The sequence below is a fragment of the Zootoca vivipara genome, chromosome 8, assembly GCF_965207765.1.
Source record: "Zootoca vivipara chromosome 8, rZooViv2.hap1.1, whole genome shotgun sequence".
In the NCBI taxonomy this organism is placed as follows: domain Eukaryota; kingdom Metazoa; phylum Chordata; class Lepidosauria; order Squamata; family Lacertidae; genus Zootoca; species Zootoca vivipara.
This window is the reverse complement of record NC_142591.1, coordinates 84746327-84763979: the sequence shown is the minus strand read 5'-3', so window position 1 is coordinate 84763979 and position 17653 is coordinate 84746327. Positions and strand designations below refer to the sequence as shown.

The window sequence follows — 17653 nt, the reverse complement described above, 5'->3', positions numbered from 1 at the left end:
GAAACACCCCCCCCTTCAAAAAAAATATTGTTTGGATATCAGAAAGACTTGTGGACTTTCATGACTGTGGAGAAACAGACCGTTTTTACGTATTATTAGATCCAGTTTTACATTGGGTCATTTTTGAATGTATAGCAGATCTCTTCCAAAGGAACCTGTGTGATCTGAATGAGAGCCAGGGGGTCCCTCCCCCAACCTCATTATATCTGAGAATTATGGAATAAACATGAAAATACATTTAATGCCTCCTACAAGTGGGATGTGGGTGGCGCTGTGGTTTAAACCACAGAGCCTAGGGCTTGCCGATCAGAAGGTCGGCGGTTCGAATCCCCGCGACGGGGTGAGCTCCCGTTGCTCTGTCCCAGCTCCTGTCAATCTAGCAGTTCAAAAGCACATCAGTGCAAGTAGATAAATAGGTACCGCTACAGCGGGAAGGTAAACGCCGTTTCCGTGAGCTGCTCTGGTTTGCCAGAAGCGGCTTAGTCATGCCGGCCACATGACCTGGAAGCTGTACACCGGCTCCCTCTGCCAACAGAGTGAGATGAGTGCCGCGACCCCAGAGTCGGTCACGACTGGACCTAATGGTCAGGGGTCCCTTTACCTTTACCTTACAAGTAGGGAAGCGTCTCCTCCAGACTGGGGTTTTTCAGTTGGTATACCATATTTTCTGTAACATCTCAATGACCCACAAACTACTGCAATAGTTTATACTGGGTTTATACTGGGCCATTTGCACATTGTTGTGCTTTATTGTTTTTTCTGCAGTGCTCCCCCCAGTGTTGTTTCACGATTGCCATCTGCCGGGGCACTTTTGTACGGGAGAACAACAAAAGCGGGACAAGCTTTACAGTGATCAACATTTATTCTATATTTAAGACCTTAGAATTCCTTTAACAATGTATAACACTCCCCCAATCCCCCGGGCAGGTACCATTACAGTGGTGCCTCGCTTAACGAATGCCCTGCTTAACGAAATTTCCGCTTAACGAAAGGATTTTTTGAGCGGAGGTTACCTCGTTAGACGAATGCGTTTTACGAAAAATTCGTCTGGCGAATCGCAGTTTCCCATAGGAATGCATTGAAATTCAATTAATGCGTTCCTATGGGCATTTTTTTTAAAGAAAAAGTCAATGCATTCCTATGGGATTCGCTAGATGAATTTTTCGCTATAAGAAAAGACCCGTGTACTGAGTACAAACCATCATGAATCCACAATCCACGGCTCCATTTATTCAATGGATTGACGACTTGCCGCGTAAGAGCAGGTCGCTTATAGACATACACCAGGGTTTCCCAAGCTTGGGTGTCCAGCTGTTTCTGGACTACAACTCCCATCATCCCTAGCTAGCAGGACCAGTGGTCAGGGATGATGGGAATTGTAGTCCAAAAACAGCCAGAGACCCTGACATAGACTTTGCATGGGCAAATATAACAAAATTTGAAACTCGTTGATACAAAATGTAGTAGGTTAATAATTGCAATTGCTAACTGTTAACAATTGTTGCAGGGAGATGCTTTCACAAAATGGATCGTTATACTTTCTTTGCAGAACAGAGTAGCTGAGCTCAGAGAAAGCAGCTTCCTTCAAGGGCCTTCCAGACTGGCCCTTCCACTCAGCGTGGACCGGACACTTTTTATTTGGGGGGCCACAGGTTGCACCAGTTGTTTTCGCAGCAGAAGAGAGACTTGGGTCCGCTGCTTGAATTGTTGATTTCAGTGGGACATGCCTGGGCACACTTCTTGGTGATGAGAACCTTGGTGTCGTCACCTTGAGGCAGGAAGGAAAGTAAAAAGCACATATGAAGCCCTCGCTCAATGCAGAATTCAAGCCTAACTACAGATACCGACATATTCATTCTCTGCTGTCTCCTCAACTGCCAGAACTTAGCTTGTAAGCTCCTTGCAGCAGGGACCTAGGTTTTTTGGTTGCAGTTCATTTGAGTTTTCGACTGCCTATGTTAGTCTGTAAAAGTGCATTGATGATCCTAGATAAATAATTGCCGTTGTAATGAAGATTTGTCCCGAGGGCAGCATGGATCGGGGGTGGGGTGGGGTGGCCAGGGCCAGATTTTGGTTTGATGAGGCCCTCAGCTACTGTAGGTAATGGGGCCCTTTAGATGTCCAGCTGTCCTTTGTCAACAACAAATTGCCACTGTTTGTTGTTGTTGTTGAATATATGCTATATGGTAATTTATGGACCTAGTAGGTATCTATTAGGGACCCAGGTGGCGCTGTGGTTAAACCACTGAGCCTAGGGCTTGCTGATCAGAAGGTCGGCGGTTCGAATCCCTGCGACAGGGTGAGCTCCCGTTGCTTGGTCCCAGCTCCTGCCAACCTAGCAGTTCGAAAGCACGTCAAAGTGCAAGTAGATAAATAGGAACCGCTACAGCGGGAAGGTAAACGGCGTTTCCGTGCGCTGCTCTGGTTTGCCAGAAGCGGCTTTGTCATGCTGGCCACATGACCTGGAAGCTATACGCCGGCTCCCTCGGCCAATAATGCAAGATGAGCGCGCAACCCCAGAGTCGGTCACGACTGGACCTAATGGTCAGGGGTCCGTGGGAGACCGAGGCTTGGGTCATGTGACTCTGCCAGGAGTGTGTCCCGGAAGCCGCACATCCTGGTTTTGGTCTGAAAATGTTGGACGGTATAACACTGCCATCGGACCATCAACTTTGGGGTAGGACTCTGCCTCGCTGCATTAAAAAAAACCCAGCTTGCTCAGCAGACAATAGTGGGGGGGGGGAAACAGCTGCTCTTGCTGTACGGGGGCAAGTGAGGAGGGGGAGGGGGAGCTACTTTTGAAGACACAGGCATCAGCTAGATGCAATTTCTGGTCAGTTGGCAATCCAAAGGAACCTTGAGATACCCCCCAACATTTCTCTGATGAAAATAGGGATGTCCTATTCAATAATAATAATAATAATAATAATAATAATAATAATAATAATAATCGGTGCTTTTCAATATGAGTAGGAAAATTAGAATACCCCTGAACATTTTAAAGAAAAAAGCACTGATGATGATAATGATAATGATAATAATAATGATAATGATAATAATAATATGCTGCCTATCTGTTGGTTTGTTTTTTCCTTTTCACTATGTATTTTTATTTTGTACTTTTCAAGTTTATACATTTCACTAATTTTGCAATCATTTTGACATTTCAAAAATAAATAAATCAGAAACTGGGACAGCTTCTGTAAATCCATAGCTGTCCTTGGAAAATAGGGACACTTGGAGGGTCTGCCTTGAAGGCCAGAGGCAGCAAATCTTCTGAATCCCAGTTGCTGGAGGGGGCTCCTGTGCTGAAATCCTGCTTTCAGGCTTCGCACAGGTATCTGGTCAGCACTGTGAGAACAGGATGCTGGACTAGAAGGGCATTATGTTCTTACCTCCATGAAGAAGTGTCCTCCCTCTAGGTAAAGGTAAAGGACCCCTGGACGGTTAAGTCCAATCAAAGGTGACTTTGGGGTTGTAGTGCTCATCTCGCTTTCAGGCCGAGGGAGCCAGCATTTGTCCACAGACAGCTTTCCAGGTCGTGTGGCCAGCAGGACTAAACCGCTTCTGGCGCAATGGGACTCCGTGACGGAAACCAGAGCGCACAGAAACGCCGTTTACCTTCCCGCCCCAGTGGTACTTGCTTTCTCATCTACTTGCTTTCAAACTGCTAGGTTGGCAGGAGCTGGGACAGAGCAACGGGAGCTCACCCCGTCGCGGGGATTCAAACCGCCAACCCTCCGATCTGCAAGCCCAAGAGGCTCAGCGGTTTAGACCACAGCGCCACCCGCTTCCCTGTCCTCCCTCTATCCATCCCAGGATCTGTGCATGTGGGAATTGCTTGCAATTTTCGTAGGGTTTTTGTTTGCTTGCTTGCTCAAGAGGGCAGATCAGTCTTGAGATCTGTTCAAATGTGCAGCTAATCAGCTGATTGCACGACTCACCCGTTTTGTCAGCATCTCCCATTGTTAGACATCTCTTTTCATGGTCAGGGCAAACAGTCATTCCCAGGCACTTCCAATTAGAGGTCTGTCTTTCGCAAGTGAAACAAATAATCGAATGAGCTGCAAAGCGAAGGGAGAGAGGGAGATAAAACTTTGGGGGCAGGAAATTCCTGGAGAGCACAGTCACTTTGATTACTTGCTTTTAGCTTTTAGAAAACAACAACACACACGAAAGCTCATACCAAAATAAAAACTTAGTTGGTCTTTAAGGTGCTACTGAAGGAATTTTTTTATATTGATAATTTAATTGTTTTATTATATTTTTTTGTAAACTGCTTTGAGGGTGTGCCCCCCCCCCTTTGGCTTCTTTTTAACAACCTCTGTAGCACGTAAAAGGGAACCTTGGTTCTCATAGAAAGTAGATTTATTGCTGGCAGCAACAGGCTCAGAGGATCCTTCCAAAAGCTGAGCCCCGATTACAAGTTATATAAGTAACTTTAGATATTACGTATCCATACATTGCGTCAAATATTAAGCCAATAAGCGTGGGACAGAACCCCAGCACCCCTCCCTTGTCCTTTGTCCTAGTAAAGGGAACACTTCTGCTTTTTTTTGTAACGACTCGGCGCCCCTATAAACTTTACCCCAGTTACAGTTACAGGTAGGTAGCCGTGTTGGTCTGGATCGAAGTAAAATAAAAAAATTCCTTCAGTAGCACCTTAAAGACCAACTAAGTTTTTATTTTGGTATGAGCTTTCGTGTGCATGCACACTTCTTCAGATACCAGTTACAGTGTTAGGCATCTGATATGGTTTAGCAAGCAAAATAAATCTTCCTTTGGCAGACCTAGCAAAAGCTCTCATGTCTCTAGACATCTTGAGTGCCCAGCACCTGGCTCCAGACATCCTGCTTTACCATCCTGTTTCACCCAACTAAGACATCCTGTTCAAGCAAAACCATATTGCAGTTATGACATGATCGGTGTCTTCCCTAACCATTCTGCAAAGCTAAATATGTTTGTTTTGCTAATCTAGCTCCAAAGCGCAGCGAAATACACAGTAACATGATTTCTCACAAGATACAACAACAATAGTAATAAGAAAATCACACAAAGTGCGAGATGCAGGTATAATATGGAATAAAGCATACAGAATGAGATACAGGTAGGATTATATGCTCCCTACAGGTAGCCTTGCCACATCTCCACCTTAGCCATGACAAAGGGCTGGCCTTGCCGGGTGCATTTTTTTTATTTTTTTAAAAGCCAGCAGGGTGCTCCCCCCCCAGCCCCCCCAGCCCCCTGTCATAGCTCAAACATCTTTTGAAACTCTATAGCAGTTTCATATAATGTGGCGCCAGTAGGTGGCATCATCTTGCAAAACGGTGCGCTGACGCCCTCCCAGGCACACTGCAAAGAAATTGGATCCTGGTGAAAGCAGTTAGTCAAAACCAGGTCAGCATTTGTGATAGCTCAATGCAAGAAATTCTTGGCTGAGTAAACAGCAAACAGCAGCTCCTTCTACCTTTGAGGTGTTGCCAATCAAATGTTGGCTTATTCTTGCGGAGGCTCAGCCAGTCCTCCTCCAGTGAAGACAGCTTCATTGTCTCCTCCACTCCGCACTTTCAGGAATAAGCAAAACAGACCGGGACTAACCCAATTTGAAATGGATACCAACATGATTTCCTTTATGGATTTAGCATGCTCCGTTGCAAGTAAATCCCACTGAAGCTAGGGATAGATTTGGGAATTTGGGTTTCTTTCAGTTGCAATTTTTTCCCCCAGCTCTCCACATTTCGGCACCAATTTGCCTTAAAAAATGTCCTTGCAAGATTTCCTCAGCATTTAAGTGTGAACTTCCCCTAATGTTTTTGCATGCAATTTTGAAGGTATGCATTTTTGTCAGCAAGTTTCCATATATTGCATTTCTGTGCATTGTTTCCCCTTAATGTATGCAACAGATTATTTGGTTGGAGAACGGCATTGCAAAATTCAGAGAAGGGTGAATTTCGAAGGACAGCTATGTTCTGGCCCACCTCTTGTTTTGGGAAATGCAAATTAACTAGGCTCTCCTTAAAATGCAAAGCAAATTGACTCACCCCCCCCCCAAAAAATTGGAATGGAAACCAGCAGCCTTAATTTCCCTGCAAAAACAGCCCGGGTCATTCTATTAAAGCAGGCAGCCTCTCTTCGGTTTCCCAAAGCGCCATTCTGCTCTCATGCTTGGATCAGGGAGGAGGGCAGGAGAAGAGCTTACCTATCTGTGCGCAGACGATCACCACACCCAACAAGGAGAGAAGATAAGACGCTTTCTTCATTGTCGTTGCTCCAGCTCACTCTGAACGATCAAGTTCTCCTTAGGAGAGGTTATTTATAAAGGGACAGAGGCTGCTCTAGAATTCCCACTTATATGCAACAGGGTGTGAGCTGTTTGGAAGAAATTTGCCAATGTGTGGTCCAAAGGAAAGCCCAGAAATACATTTGGCACCAGCATGGCTTCAGGAGTTACGGGAAGGAGGCGTGCAAAATACTATCCAACTTAGGGACTCCACTCCGGAATTTTGTAGGGTTTCCTCCTTGACGCAATGGTTCCCAACCTTTCTATGTCCACCGTGCCCTTGGCCAACCACATTCTTTCTGCGGGAGCCACGCGCAATGGGTTTTCCATTTCAGGGCATGTGTGGGTGAGGATTCTCCCGTTCCGCGCCTGCTCCACCACTTTCCGGGGCGGTTTTTGGCGTGCGTGTAAATGGAAGCGCATGTTCTGATGGGAACCCAAGCAAGGCCATGCCCTTGTAGGGTCAAATTGGTACATTCCGCCTGCCATCCCCAGCCTGCCTTTCCCAAAATTAGTGTTCACGTGGGGGTGGAGAAGACAAAACAAGATTAAGATCAGAAGCAGAAGTGTTTTGTTATTGCAGGGGAGGAAAGTGAGAAGCGTGCATTGCAACAAAACAAAACACCCTTTCCTGCTTTGTTTGAGATAAATGCCTGTGGATGGAGTCCTTAGCATCTTTACCTGGAAGGGAATTCCACTGAAACCAGTGAGGGTTACTTCCAGGTAAATATGGCCAGGGTCAGGTTATTAAAGGCAGACACCTCTGTTTCCTTTGTTTGTCCAAAGTGACTGGGAGCGGCCGCCGAGACCACATAATACCGGTCCTGAGAGATGTACATTGGCTCCCAGTACGTTTCCGAGCACAATTCAAAGTGTTGGTGCTGACCTTTAAAGCCCTAAACGGCCTCGGTCCAGTATACCTGAAGGAGCATCTCCACCCCCATTGTTCTACCCGGACACTGAGGTCCAGCGCCGAGTGCCTTCTGTCGGTTCCCTCGTTGCGAGAAGCAAAGTTACAGGGAACCAGGCAGAGGGCCTTCTCGGTAGTGGTGCCCGCCCTGTGGAACGCCCTCCCATCAGATGTCAAAGAGAAAAACAGCTACCAGATTTTTAGAAGACATCTGAAGGCAGCCCTGTTTAGGGAAGCTTTACATGTTTAATAGATTATTGTATTTTAATATTCTGTTGGAAGCCGCCCAGAGTGGTTGGGGAAACCCAGCCAGATGGGCGGGGTATAAATTATTATTATTATTATTATTATTATTATTATTATTATTATTTATTAAATGACCGGGAAAATCAGAAACCAGGAAGATAGAAACTTTAACAAGGAATTGTTAAAGAGAACACCGTAAACAACTAAAAACTTTGGCAGGATTATAGCAACACTTGAAATGTATGAAAAACCAAGGTTAAAAATAATGATTTTAATGTTTAATCGATTATTTTATTTTATTTTTCTGTTGGAAGCCGCCCAGAGTGGCTGGGGAAACCCAGCCAGATGGGCAGGGTATAAATAATAAATTATTATTATTATTATTATTATTATTCTCAGGAGCACTCAGTGAGCAGTGAGTTCCAGTGAGCCCTGAGTGCTCACTGTAAGGACAGATCGTGAAGCTGAGGCTCCAATACTTTGGCCACCTCATTAGAAGAGAAGAATCCTTGGAAAAGACCCTGATGTTGGGAAAGATTGAGGGCACAAGGAGAAGGGGACGACAGAGAACGAGATGGTTGGACAGTGTTCTCGAAGCTACAAAAATGAGTCTGACCAAACTGCGGGAGGCAGTGCAAGACAGGAGTGCCTGGCGTGCTCTGGTCCATTGGGTCACGAAGAGTCGGACACGACTAAACGACTAAACAACAAATTATTATTATTATTATTATTATTATTATTATTATTATTATTATTAAACGAGAAACAGCAGCAGCAGTGTAAAACAGCGAGAAAGGATTGTGAGGGTTGGTTTGGATGATGTCTGTGGGTCCCCTCCAAACCTGTGGATTTGGGGTCTGAAAATGGGAGTCTGCAGTGGAAGGAATGGCTGAAGTAGCCAAGCCAGTCCCTCTTTTAATATAATGGACCTGGGTGTGTTTGTTGAGCATCCCCTTACCTGATTAAAGAGTTGGCTGCGTTGCCATAGAAACGACAAGCTGGTGATGCTTCCAGAAGGAGGATGTAGGCCTTTATCCTTCACCTGTTGGAGGCCACTTTGTCCTAAAGGCAGAAAAACAATAGGACAGGGGTTGCGACGAAAGTCCCTCTCACTTTCCGTCTTATAACTCTGACCTCTCAATTATTGGCAAGTGATGGACTGCACCTCACAAAAGTTGGGAGGAATGTTTTTGCCACGAAACTCAAAAACCTCATCAGGAGGGCTTTAAACTGACTTATGTGGGGGAGGGAGAAAGTGGTCCTGAAGGTAGGAGTCTATCAAATGCTGAAGATGATCATCCGAATGTCAAGGACCAAATGGAGCAAGCAGCATGCAGACCTAGTGGTGGGACGAAAATATCCTTAAATAAGAGACATGGGGGAATGATCAACGGTCTTCAATGTCTGTATACTAATGCACAGAGCATGGGAAATAAACAAGATGAACTTGAGCTCTTGGTGCAGCAAACTAAATATGACATAATAGGCATCACTGAAACCTGGTGGGATGAGTCTCATGACTGGAATGTAGTAATAGAGGGATACAATCTATTTAAGAGAAATAGACCAAACAGGAAAGGAGGAGGAGTAGCTTTATATGTTAGGGATATGTATACCTGTGAAGAGATCCAGGATTTAAAACTTCAAAGCCAAATTGAGAGTATCTGGGTCAAAATTAAGGGAGAGAAAAACAACAGTGATCTCATTGTGGGAGTTTACTATAGATCCCCAAGCCAAACTGAGGACACAGATGATGCCTTCCTGGAACAGATGGCCAAGCATTCCAAAGGAAGTGAGATAGTAGTAATGGGGGATTTCAACTATCCTGATATTTGTTGGATGTCAAACTCAGCCAAGAGCATAAGGTTGAACAGATTCCTCACTGGCCTTGCAGACAACTTCATTGTCCAGAAAGTGGGAGAAGCAACAAGAGGATCAGCCATTTTAGATCTGGTCCTAACCAATAGTGATGACTTGGTTAGTGGGGTAGAAGTGGCAGGATCATTAGGTGGGAGTGACCATGCTCTTCTGGAGTTTATTATCCAGCGGAAAGGAGCAACCAAGCATACTAAGGTCCAAATTCTAGACTTTAAGAAAGCCGACTTCAGAAAACTTAGGGAAACGCTGGGTGAAATCCCATGGACAGTAATACTAAAAGGGAAGGGAGTTCATGATGGTTGGGAGTTTGTTAAAAGGGAGATATTAAAAGCACAACTTCAGGCAATACCAATGAGATGGAAACATGGAAGGTGCCTAAAGAAGCCAGGCTGGCTATCTAAAGAACTTTTGACTGAGTTAAGATTTAAAAGGGATATGTACAAAAAATGGAAAAGGGGGGAAATCTCCAGAGAGGAATTCAAACATATAGCCAGCACGTGTAGAGACAAAGTCAGAAAAGCTAAAGCACAGAATGAACTCAGGCTCGCCAGAGAGGTTAAAAGCAACAAAAAGGGCTTTTATGGGTATGTCCGTAGCAAAAGGAAAAACAAGGAAACAGTGGGGTCACTCAGAGGAGAAGATGGTGAAATGCAAACAGGGGACAGAGAAAGGGCAGAACTCCTCAATGCCTTCTTTGCCTCAGTCTTCTCCAAGAAAGAAAACAACGCCCGACCTGAAGAATATGGAGCAGATGATTCAGCAGGGGAAACACAGCCCAGAATAAGTAAGGAGGTAGTACAAGAATACTTGGCTAGTTTAGATGTATTCAAGTCTCCAGGGCCAGATGAACTACATCCAAGAGTATTAAAAGAACTGGCAGAGGTGATTTCAGAACCACTGGCAATAATCTTTGAAAATTCCTGGAGAACAGGCGAAGTTCCAGCAGACTGGAGGAGGGCAAATGTTGTCCCTATTTTCAAAAAGGGGAAAAGAGAGGACCCAAACAATTACCGCCCAGTCAGCCTGACATCAATACCAGGAAAGATTCTAGAGCAGATCATTAAGCAAACAGTCTGTGAGCACCTAGAAAGAAACTCTGTGATCACTAAAAGTCAGCATGGGTTCCTGAAAAATAAGTCATGTCAGACTAATCTGATCTCATTTTTTGACAGAATTACAAGCCTGGTAGATGAAGGGAACGCTGTGGATGTAGCCTATCTTGATTTCAGCAAGGCCTTTGACAAGGTGCCCCATGATATTCTTGTAAAGAAGCTGGTAAAATGTGGGCTAGACAATGCTACCATTCAGTGGATTTGTAGCTGGCTTACTGACCGAACCCAAAGGGTGCTCATCAATGGCTCCTCCTCATCCTGGAGAGTAGTGACTAGTGGGGTGCCACAGGGTTCTGTCTTGGGCCCAGTCTTGTTCAACATCTTTATCAATGACTTGGATGATGGGCTTGAGGGAATCCTGAGCAAGTTTGCAGATGACACCAAATTGGGAGGGGTGGCTAACACCCCAGAGGACAGGATCACACTTCAGAATGACCTTAACAGATTAGACAACTGGGCCAAAGCAAACAAGATGAATTTTAACAAGGAGAAATGTAAAGTACTACACTTGGGCAAAAAAAATGAAAGGCACAAATACAGGATGGGAGACACCTGGCTTGAGAGCAGTACACGTGAAAAGGATCTAGGAGTTTTGGTTGACCACAAACTTGACATGAGTCAGCAGTGTGATGCAGCAGCTAAAAAAGCCAATGCAATTCTGGGCTGCATCAATAGGAGTATAGCATCTAGATCAAGGGAAGTAATAGTACCACTGTATTCTGCTCTGGTCAGACCTCACCTGGAGTACTGTGTCCAGTTCTGGGCACCACAGTTCAAGAAGGATACTGACAAGCTGGAACGTGTCCAGAAGAGGGCAACCAAAATGGTCAAAGGCCTGGAAACGATGCCTTATGAGGAACGGCTTAGGGAGCTGGGTATGTTTAGCCTGGAGAAGAGAAGGTTAAGGGGTGATATGATAACCATGTTCAAATATATAAAAGGATGTTATATAGAGGAGGGAGAAAGGTTGATTTCTGCTGCTCCAGAGAAGCGGACACGGAGCAACGGATTCAAACTACAAGAAAGAAAATTCCACCTAAACATTAGGAAGAACTTCCTGACAGTAAGAGCTGTTCGGCAGTGGAATTTGCTGCCAAGGAGTGTGGTGGAGTCTCCTTCTTTGGAGGTCTTTAAGCGGAGGCTTGACAGCCATCTGTCAAGAATGCTTTGATGGTGTTTCCTGCTTGGCAGGGGGTTGGACTGGATGGCCCTTGTGGTCTCTTCCAACTCTATGATTCTATGATTCTATTAAAAGCACTAGCAGGGATTTCTGAGGTAAATAAAACCTCCCACTTATCCCTCTAGCCCAGGGTCCCCAAACTACGGCCCCCGGGCCGGATGCGGCCCAATCGGCCTTCCAATCCGGCCCGCGACGACTCCCGCCGCCCGCTGCCGCCGCCCGCTCTCACGGCGCGCAGCGCAGCGACGATCTAAAAAATCGGCAAAAAATCGCCGAAAATCCTTTGTGCGCATGCGTATGGGCCTCTCCCGACCCGGAAGAGGTCATTTCTGGTGCACTTCCGGGTCGGGGGAGGCCCATACGCATGCGCACAAGCGATTTTTGGCGATTTTTTCCCGCCTGTGTGCGTGTGCGCATGCGCACGGGCGCGCACTCCCCCGCCCTCCGGCCCGCTGCGCGCGCACTCCCCTGCCCTCCGGCCCAGCGCGCGGTCGGCGCGGCGGGCACCGGCCCGCCGCGCAGTAAGTCTGGGGACCCCTGCTCTAGCCTTTCTTTAAACCCTCTAGCACTTGTGGGTTTTCAAAAATAAAAGAGAGTCCTCTTCCAGCCTAAACGTGACCAGGTACCTATATAGACTTGGGGCTATAAATAAGACTGTTCCTATGTGCGCTCAGATAAGGGTTTCCCTTCACTAGAAACTCCCTCACTGTAAAGCTAGCCTCCTTCCTGAGGTAACTTTATTATCACTCAGAACCTGTCTCCTCCTTTAGCCCCCCCCTTTCTTGGTGCACTCTCAGCCACAAACTAACCTTTCTCCTCTAAAAGGCAGTTTTGACAGTTTAAAAGAGTCCCCCACCACCTGGGTTCCTGGGTACCTTAGCTGGAAAATGAAATAGACGATTACTAATGTGACACTTTAAAGATGGATATTTATTGGCTTGAATCTTAATGGTTGCTTTCTGGTAACATTGGTACAAACTTAATTTCACAGATAACGTTCTTGGTAATCAAATAACAGAATACCTATCCACTACTTCATCTACTCTAAATTCTACCTTCTCCACAACCAGCCAAGCTCCCACCCAAAAAAAACCCCAACAGCCAACTAACTGCTGCACATCATATTTTAAACCCTCGGCAGTCCCACCTCCAGCGGAATGTTGCTGCCAGTCACCAGGGAGAGTGGGTTAACCCTTCAAGCGGCCTGCTTGGAGAAGCAAAATACAACAGAACATTTCTTTAAAAACAAAAACAAAAAAAACAAACACGTCACAGGGGTCAGCAAACTTTTTCAGCAGGGGGCCAGTCCACTGTCCCTCAGATCTTGTGGGGGGCTGGACTCTATTCGGGGGGGGGGGGAATGAACGAATTCCTATACCCCACATATAACCCAGAGATGCATTTTAAATAAAAGCACACATTCTACTCATGTAAAAACACCCTGTTTACCGGACCGTCTGCGGGCCAGATTTAGAAGGCGATTGGGCCGCAGCCGGCCCTGGCCCTTTGTTTACCTACCCATGCAATAGGGCATCGGCAGTGAAGTGATTGTGCTGTTTATTTTTATTTTATTTTATTTAAATAAAGTTTATTTATTCATTAAAAACATATACAATATACATATACAAAATATAAAGAAAATATAAATATAAGCACAAATTAACAATAAACTAAATTAACAATAAAATATAAACACAAATTAACAATAAACTAAATTAACAATAAAATAGAAACACAAACTAACAATAAACCATAATCTGCCTTCTCAAAATAATTTCAAACATACTTTTTCCAAAATAAATCCCTTTCCCCAACCCCCCTCCACCACCTGTGACTTCCAGCCTCTCCTACATTCTGCTTTATATCTACTTAGCTAATTGCATACCTTATTTCCCTATAATTTCCTGTTATTTTTTTAATTTTGTACCCTTCCTATTTCTGCTATAAGATTCGCTTTTTCCACCTGTTTCTTTAAGTATTGCTTAAAGGAGATCCAATCTTTCCCTCCTTTTTCTTCACTCAACCCCTTTGCTACCCCAACTTTAATAGCCAATTTTTGATACATTATTAATTTTGTAAGCCAATCTTCTTTGCTTGGGACTTTATCACTTTTTCAATTTTTTGCTATCAGGAGTCTCCCAGCCACAGTAGCATACAGTGGTACCTCTTCTTACGAATTTAATGCGTTCCGAACGCACATTCGTAAGTCGAAAAAAATTGTAAGTCGAATCCCATAGGAATGCATTGGGAGAAAAAAATTGTAAGTCGAAGCAACCCTATCTAAAAATTCGTAAGTAGAAAAAATCCTATCTAAACCGCATCCAAGATGGCGGACGGAGCTCCGTTCGTAAGTAGAAACATTCGTAAGTAGAGTTATTCGTAAGTAGAGGTACCACTGTACATCAAAACACATCTGTCTCTTGCTTTGATCTCTTCTTTTAACATCCCCCAAAGGAATATTTCCAGATCTTTTTAAAGGAATACTTGACTATCTTTTTAAATTCTTTATAAATTTCATTCCAAATTTTTTTGATTCTTTTGCAATGCCACCAAACATGTATGTAAGTGCCCACCTCCTCTTTACATCTCCAACAAAAGTTGTTATTACCTTTATACATTTTCGCCAATCTTGACGGTGTGAGGTGCCACCTGTATTGCATTTTGTAAACATTTTCTTTTAGATCATAATTTGAAATATATTTTATGTCCCTATTCCACAATTTTTCCCAGTCTTCAAACAGAATTACCTCCCCCAAATCCTGTGCTGTTTAAATCTGCTTTTAATAATGTTTATTTGTTTTTGTCATAGTATTTCTTTGTACATCTCTTTGGGACTTGCTTAATGGGAACAGCTGTACAAATCCAATAAGCCAGAGGAAGTTTATGTCCTTGTTTTAAAGAAGGCGAGAGAGAATGAAGTGGTTGTTGTTCTTCCATGTGTTCATATGTCTCTTCCCTCTGATGTGGAAAGCTTGCAGTCAGATATATTTTGTCGTTAGGCACACCTGCCCGACTCTACCTCCTTAATGGGGGCACACGAATCTCCCAGTCTCAGAAATGGTTCGTGGATGCTGGCTGAGTTGGAGGGCATGTCTAATCTGCGGATAAATTTTCTGGGATTTTGTGCCCTGGGGAAAACCACACGACTGCTGATGAATGTGGGAAAGGAGATAAAAGATTAGATAGAGCGCCAGGACAAAATGCGGCAGATCACTTTCTGAATTGGCAAATCACGGGCACTTCCAGCCACTCAACACATCAGTGAAGTAAGCAGAGTAGGCTGACTTCAAGAGCCTTGTTGCACAACTTAGTCATTAACGAACCTGATTATTTAATTACTTCAAATGGGGAGCTGGAAAACAAGGTTGCCAGAATCAAATTGCTAGCACCGACAAGGCTGCTAGCATCAAATTGCAACATAGCCTAAGAAATCCCTTCTTAGGCTATGTTGAAATCAGCGCCGGCACTAGGGCTTTTTGCGCCCTAGGCAAAATCACCTTCTGGCACCACCACCCCCAGCACATGCGTCATGATGCGTGCACAACGCCGCTGAAGCCCCTGCGTCCCCTCCACAGGCGGGAGGGCGCTGAGCTCTCATTTTGGCTCGCGCCCCTCCCGCCTATGGAGGGGACGCTGTGAGTTCTTCAGCGGCGGCAGCGAGTGAGCGGTGGTGGCGGCAGCAACAGCGCCCATAGCTGAAGGCTTCAGCTACGGGTGCTGCCACCGCCGCTCGCTGCAGCCGCTGTGGAGCTCACAGCGTCCCCTTCATAGGTGGGAGGGCGCTGAGCTCTCATTTGCCTATGGAGGGGACACCGTGAGCTCTTCAGCAAGCTGAAGGTGGGAGGAGCGTGAGCGCGCACCGTGGGAGGGCGGCGGTGGCGCGGGGTTTTTGCGCCATCTCCATTTACGCGCTCTAGGTAAGTGCCTAGTTCACCTAAATGGACGCACCAGTCCTGGTTGCAATTTGAACCTGTGGTCAGGTTTAAGGTGGCGTGCGCAAAGGAGGAGAGTTTGAACCAGTGCAACAGAGAAGAAACAGTCCCAGAATTACAAAAGCCACCCCAGCTTCTGATTTGATCCCAGAACGTCCCTATTTTCCCTGGCAGTGCTACTGCCACCAAGCTCAGGGAGGAGGATAAGCCGGCGCTTGTCCCGATCGACAACGATGGTGGCTGCAGGCCTCCTCCCTTGGGCATCTTGTGGTGACTGCAGGCAAGGAGGAAGAGAGACTGCCACTGGTAGGGTCGCCTTGGGTGGGAAGAAAGGGGAAGCAGCATTCACGTCTAATCTCCTCCTCCTCCTCCTCCTCCTCCTCCTCCTCCTCCTCCTCTTTCCCCTCCTTTAGTTTTCTGTTGTATTTTGGTTTTTTTGTGTATAATTTTTATTCAGTTTTCAAATTTAACAATTAAAATATCCATTAAACAGCCTTAACATGTCAGTGGCTTCCCTTCTTCTTTTTCCATGGTTCAATTTGCATATTGTAAATCCCTGCGTATTTTACATAAACTAAACCATTCAGTATTCCATACAGCGGGAAGGTAAACGGCGTTTCCGTGTGCTGCTCTGGTTCGCCAGAAGCGGCTTTGTCATGCTGGCCACATGACCTAGAAGCTGTACACCTGCTCCCTCGGCCAATAATGCGAGATGAGCACCGCAACCCCAGAGTCGGTCACGACTCGACCTAATGGTCAGGGGTCCCTTTACCTTTTATTCCATTAAAACTTGTCCACACTGTGGAATTTATCTTAATGCTGCCAATGTTTTCAAGTGTACACAGTCTCCCCCATATACTCAATAAACATTTCCCAATCTTCTTTAAATATACATTCTTCTCGTTCTCTTATTCTATAAGTTAGATCCGCAAGCTGTGCATATTCCAATCAATCAATCAAAATTTTATTGCATTAGCGGGTTGGCCATATTCCAACAGTTTAAGTTGCCCATCTTCTTTGGTTGGGACCGCGCTCGTCTTCCATTTTGGGGCTAACAAAACATAGGCCGCAGTAGTGGCATACATAGCCAGCCTTTTTTGACACCAGGAAACTTCCACCTGAATTATCCCCAACCCCAACCAAATGTGTTTTTTTTTGGGGGGGGGTACTTTGAAACATTCCATGTCTAATCTTATATATATAATTTTTATTTGTTTTCCATTTAATATTATACATTCGCATCATCATTATCCACTATACCACCCTGGCTCTTAGAGCCTGTCGACTTCCTTCCCTCCTGCCTCATGGCTTTCAAAATTAACCTTTTTATCATTCCAATTTTCCAATTCTAATTGCACTCATTACAGAATGACTCAAAATTTAAATGAAGATAGAAAGATAGAAAGCTTCTCATTACAAGTCTTCAGACAACCCTAGTGATGTCAATTGCTTCTAATAATCTTTCAGATATCGTATAAATTTATTCTGCTGCTCCAGAGAAGCGGACACAGCACAATGGATTCAAACTACAAGAAGATTCCACCTAAACATTAGGAAGAACTTCCTGACAGTAAGAGCTGTTCGGCAGTGGAATTTGCTACCAAGGAGTGTGGTGGAGTCTCCTCCTTTGGAGGTCTTTAAGCAGAGGCTTGATGGCCATATGTCAAGAATGCTTTGATGGTGTTTCCTGCTCGGCAGGGGGTTGGACTGGATGGCCCTTGTGGTCTCTTCCAACTCTATGATTCTATGATTCTATTCCAGTCCTTTTGGAATACTTGATCTTGCTGGTTTCGGATTTTTCCTGTTAGCTTTGCCAGTTCTGCAAAGCCCATCATCTTCATCTGCCACTCTTCTTTCATTGGTACTTCTTCTTGTTTTCATTTTTGGGCTAAAAGAATTTTCGTCACAGTTGTTGCATACATAAACATTCTTTTATCTTCCCTTGGTATCTCTTCACCCACTATCTATCTATCTATCTATATATAAATGTAAAAGGTCCCCGTTCGTACGCATCCAGCTACCTCCGAAACCACTTGACCGATTGCGTTGAAATTTTGACACAACGTTCCATTCGAATATGGGACTGTTTGCATATACTTAGATTATACAGATGTC

At 44.9% G+C, this 17653-nt stretch overlaps 1 protein-coding gene across 1 annotated transcript; it reads right to left on the bottom strand.

The window, feature by feature from the left end:
• Positions 1-1210: 1210 nt before the first annotated feature.
• Positions 1211-6470, bottom strand: LOC118090556 (lymphocyte antigen 6E). The gene is made up of 3 exons (XM_035126421.3): positions 6200-6470; positions 3945-4064; positions 1211-1768 (listed from the first exon to the last, which is right to left on the bottom strand). The coding sequence occupies exons 1-3, from the start codon at positions 6258-6260 to the stop codon at positions 1635-1637; spliced, it is 315 nt and encodes a 104-aa protein (XP_034982312.3). The 5' UTR covers positions 6261-6470; the 3' UTR covers positions 1211-1634.
• Between the last annotated feature and the right edge of the window lie 11183 nt (positions 6471-17653).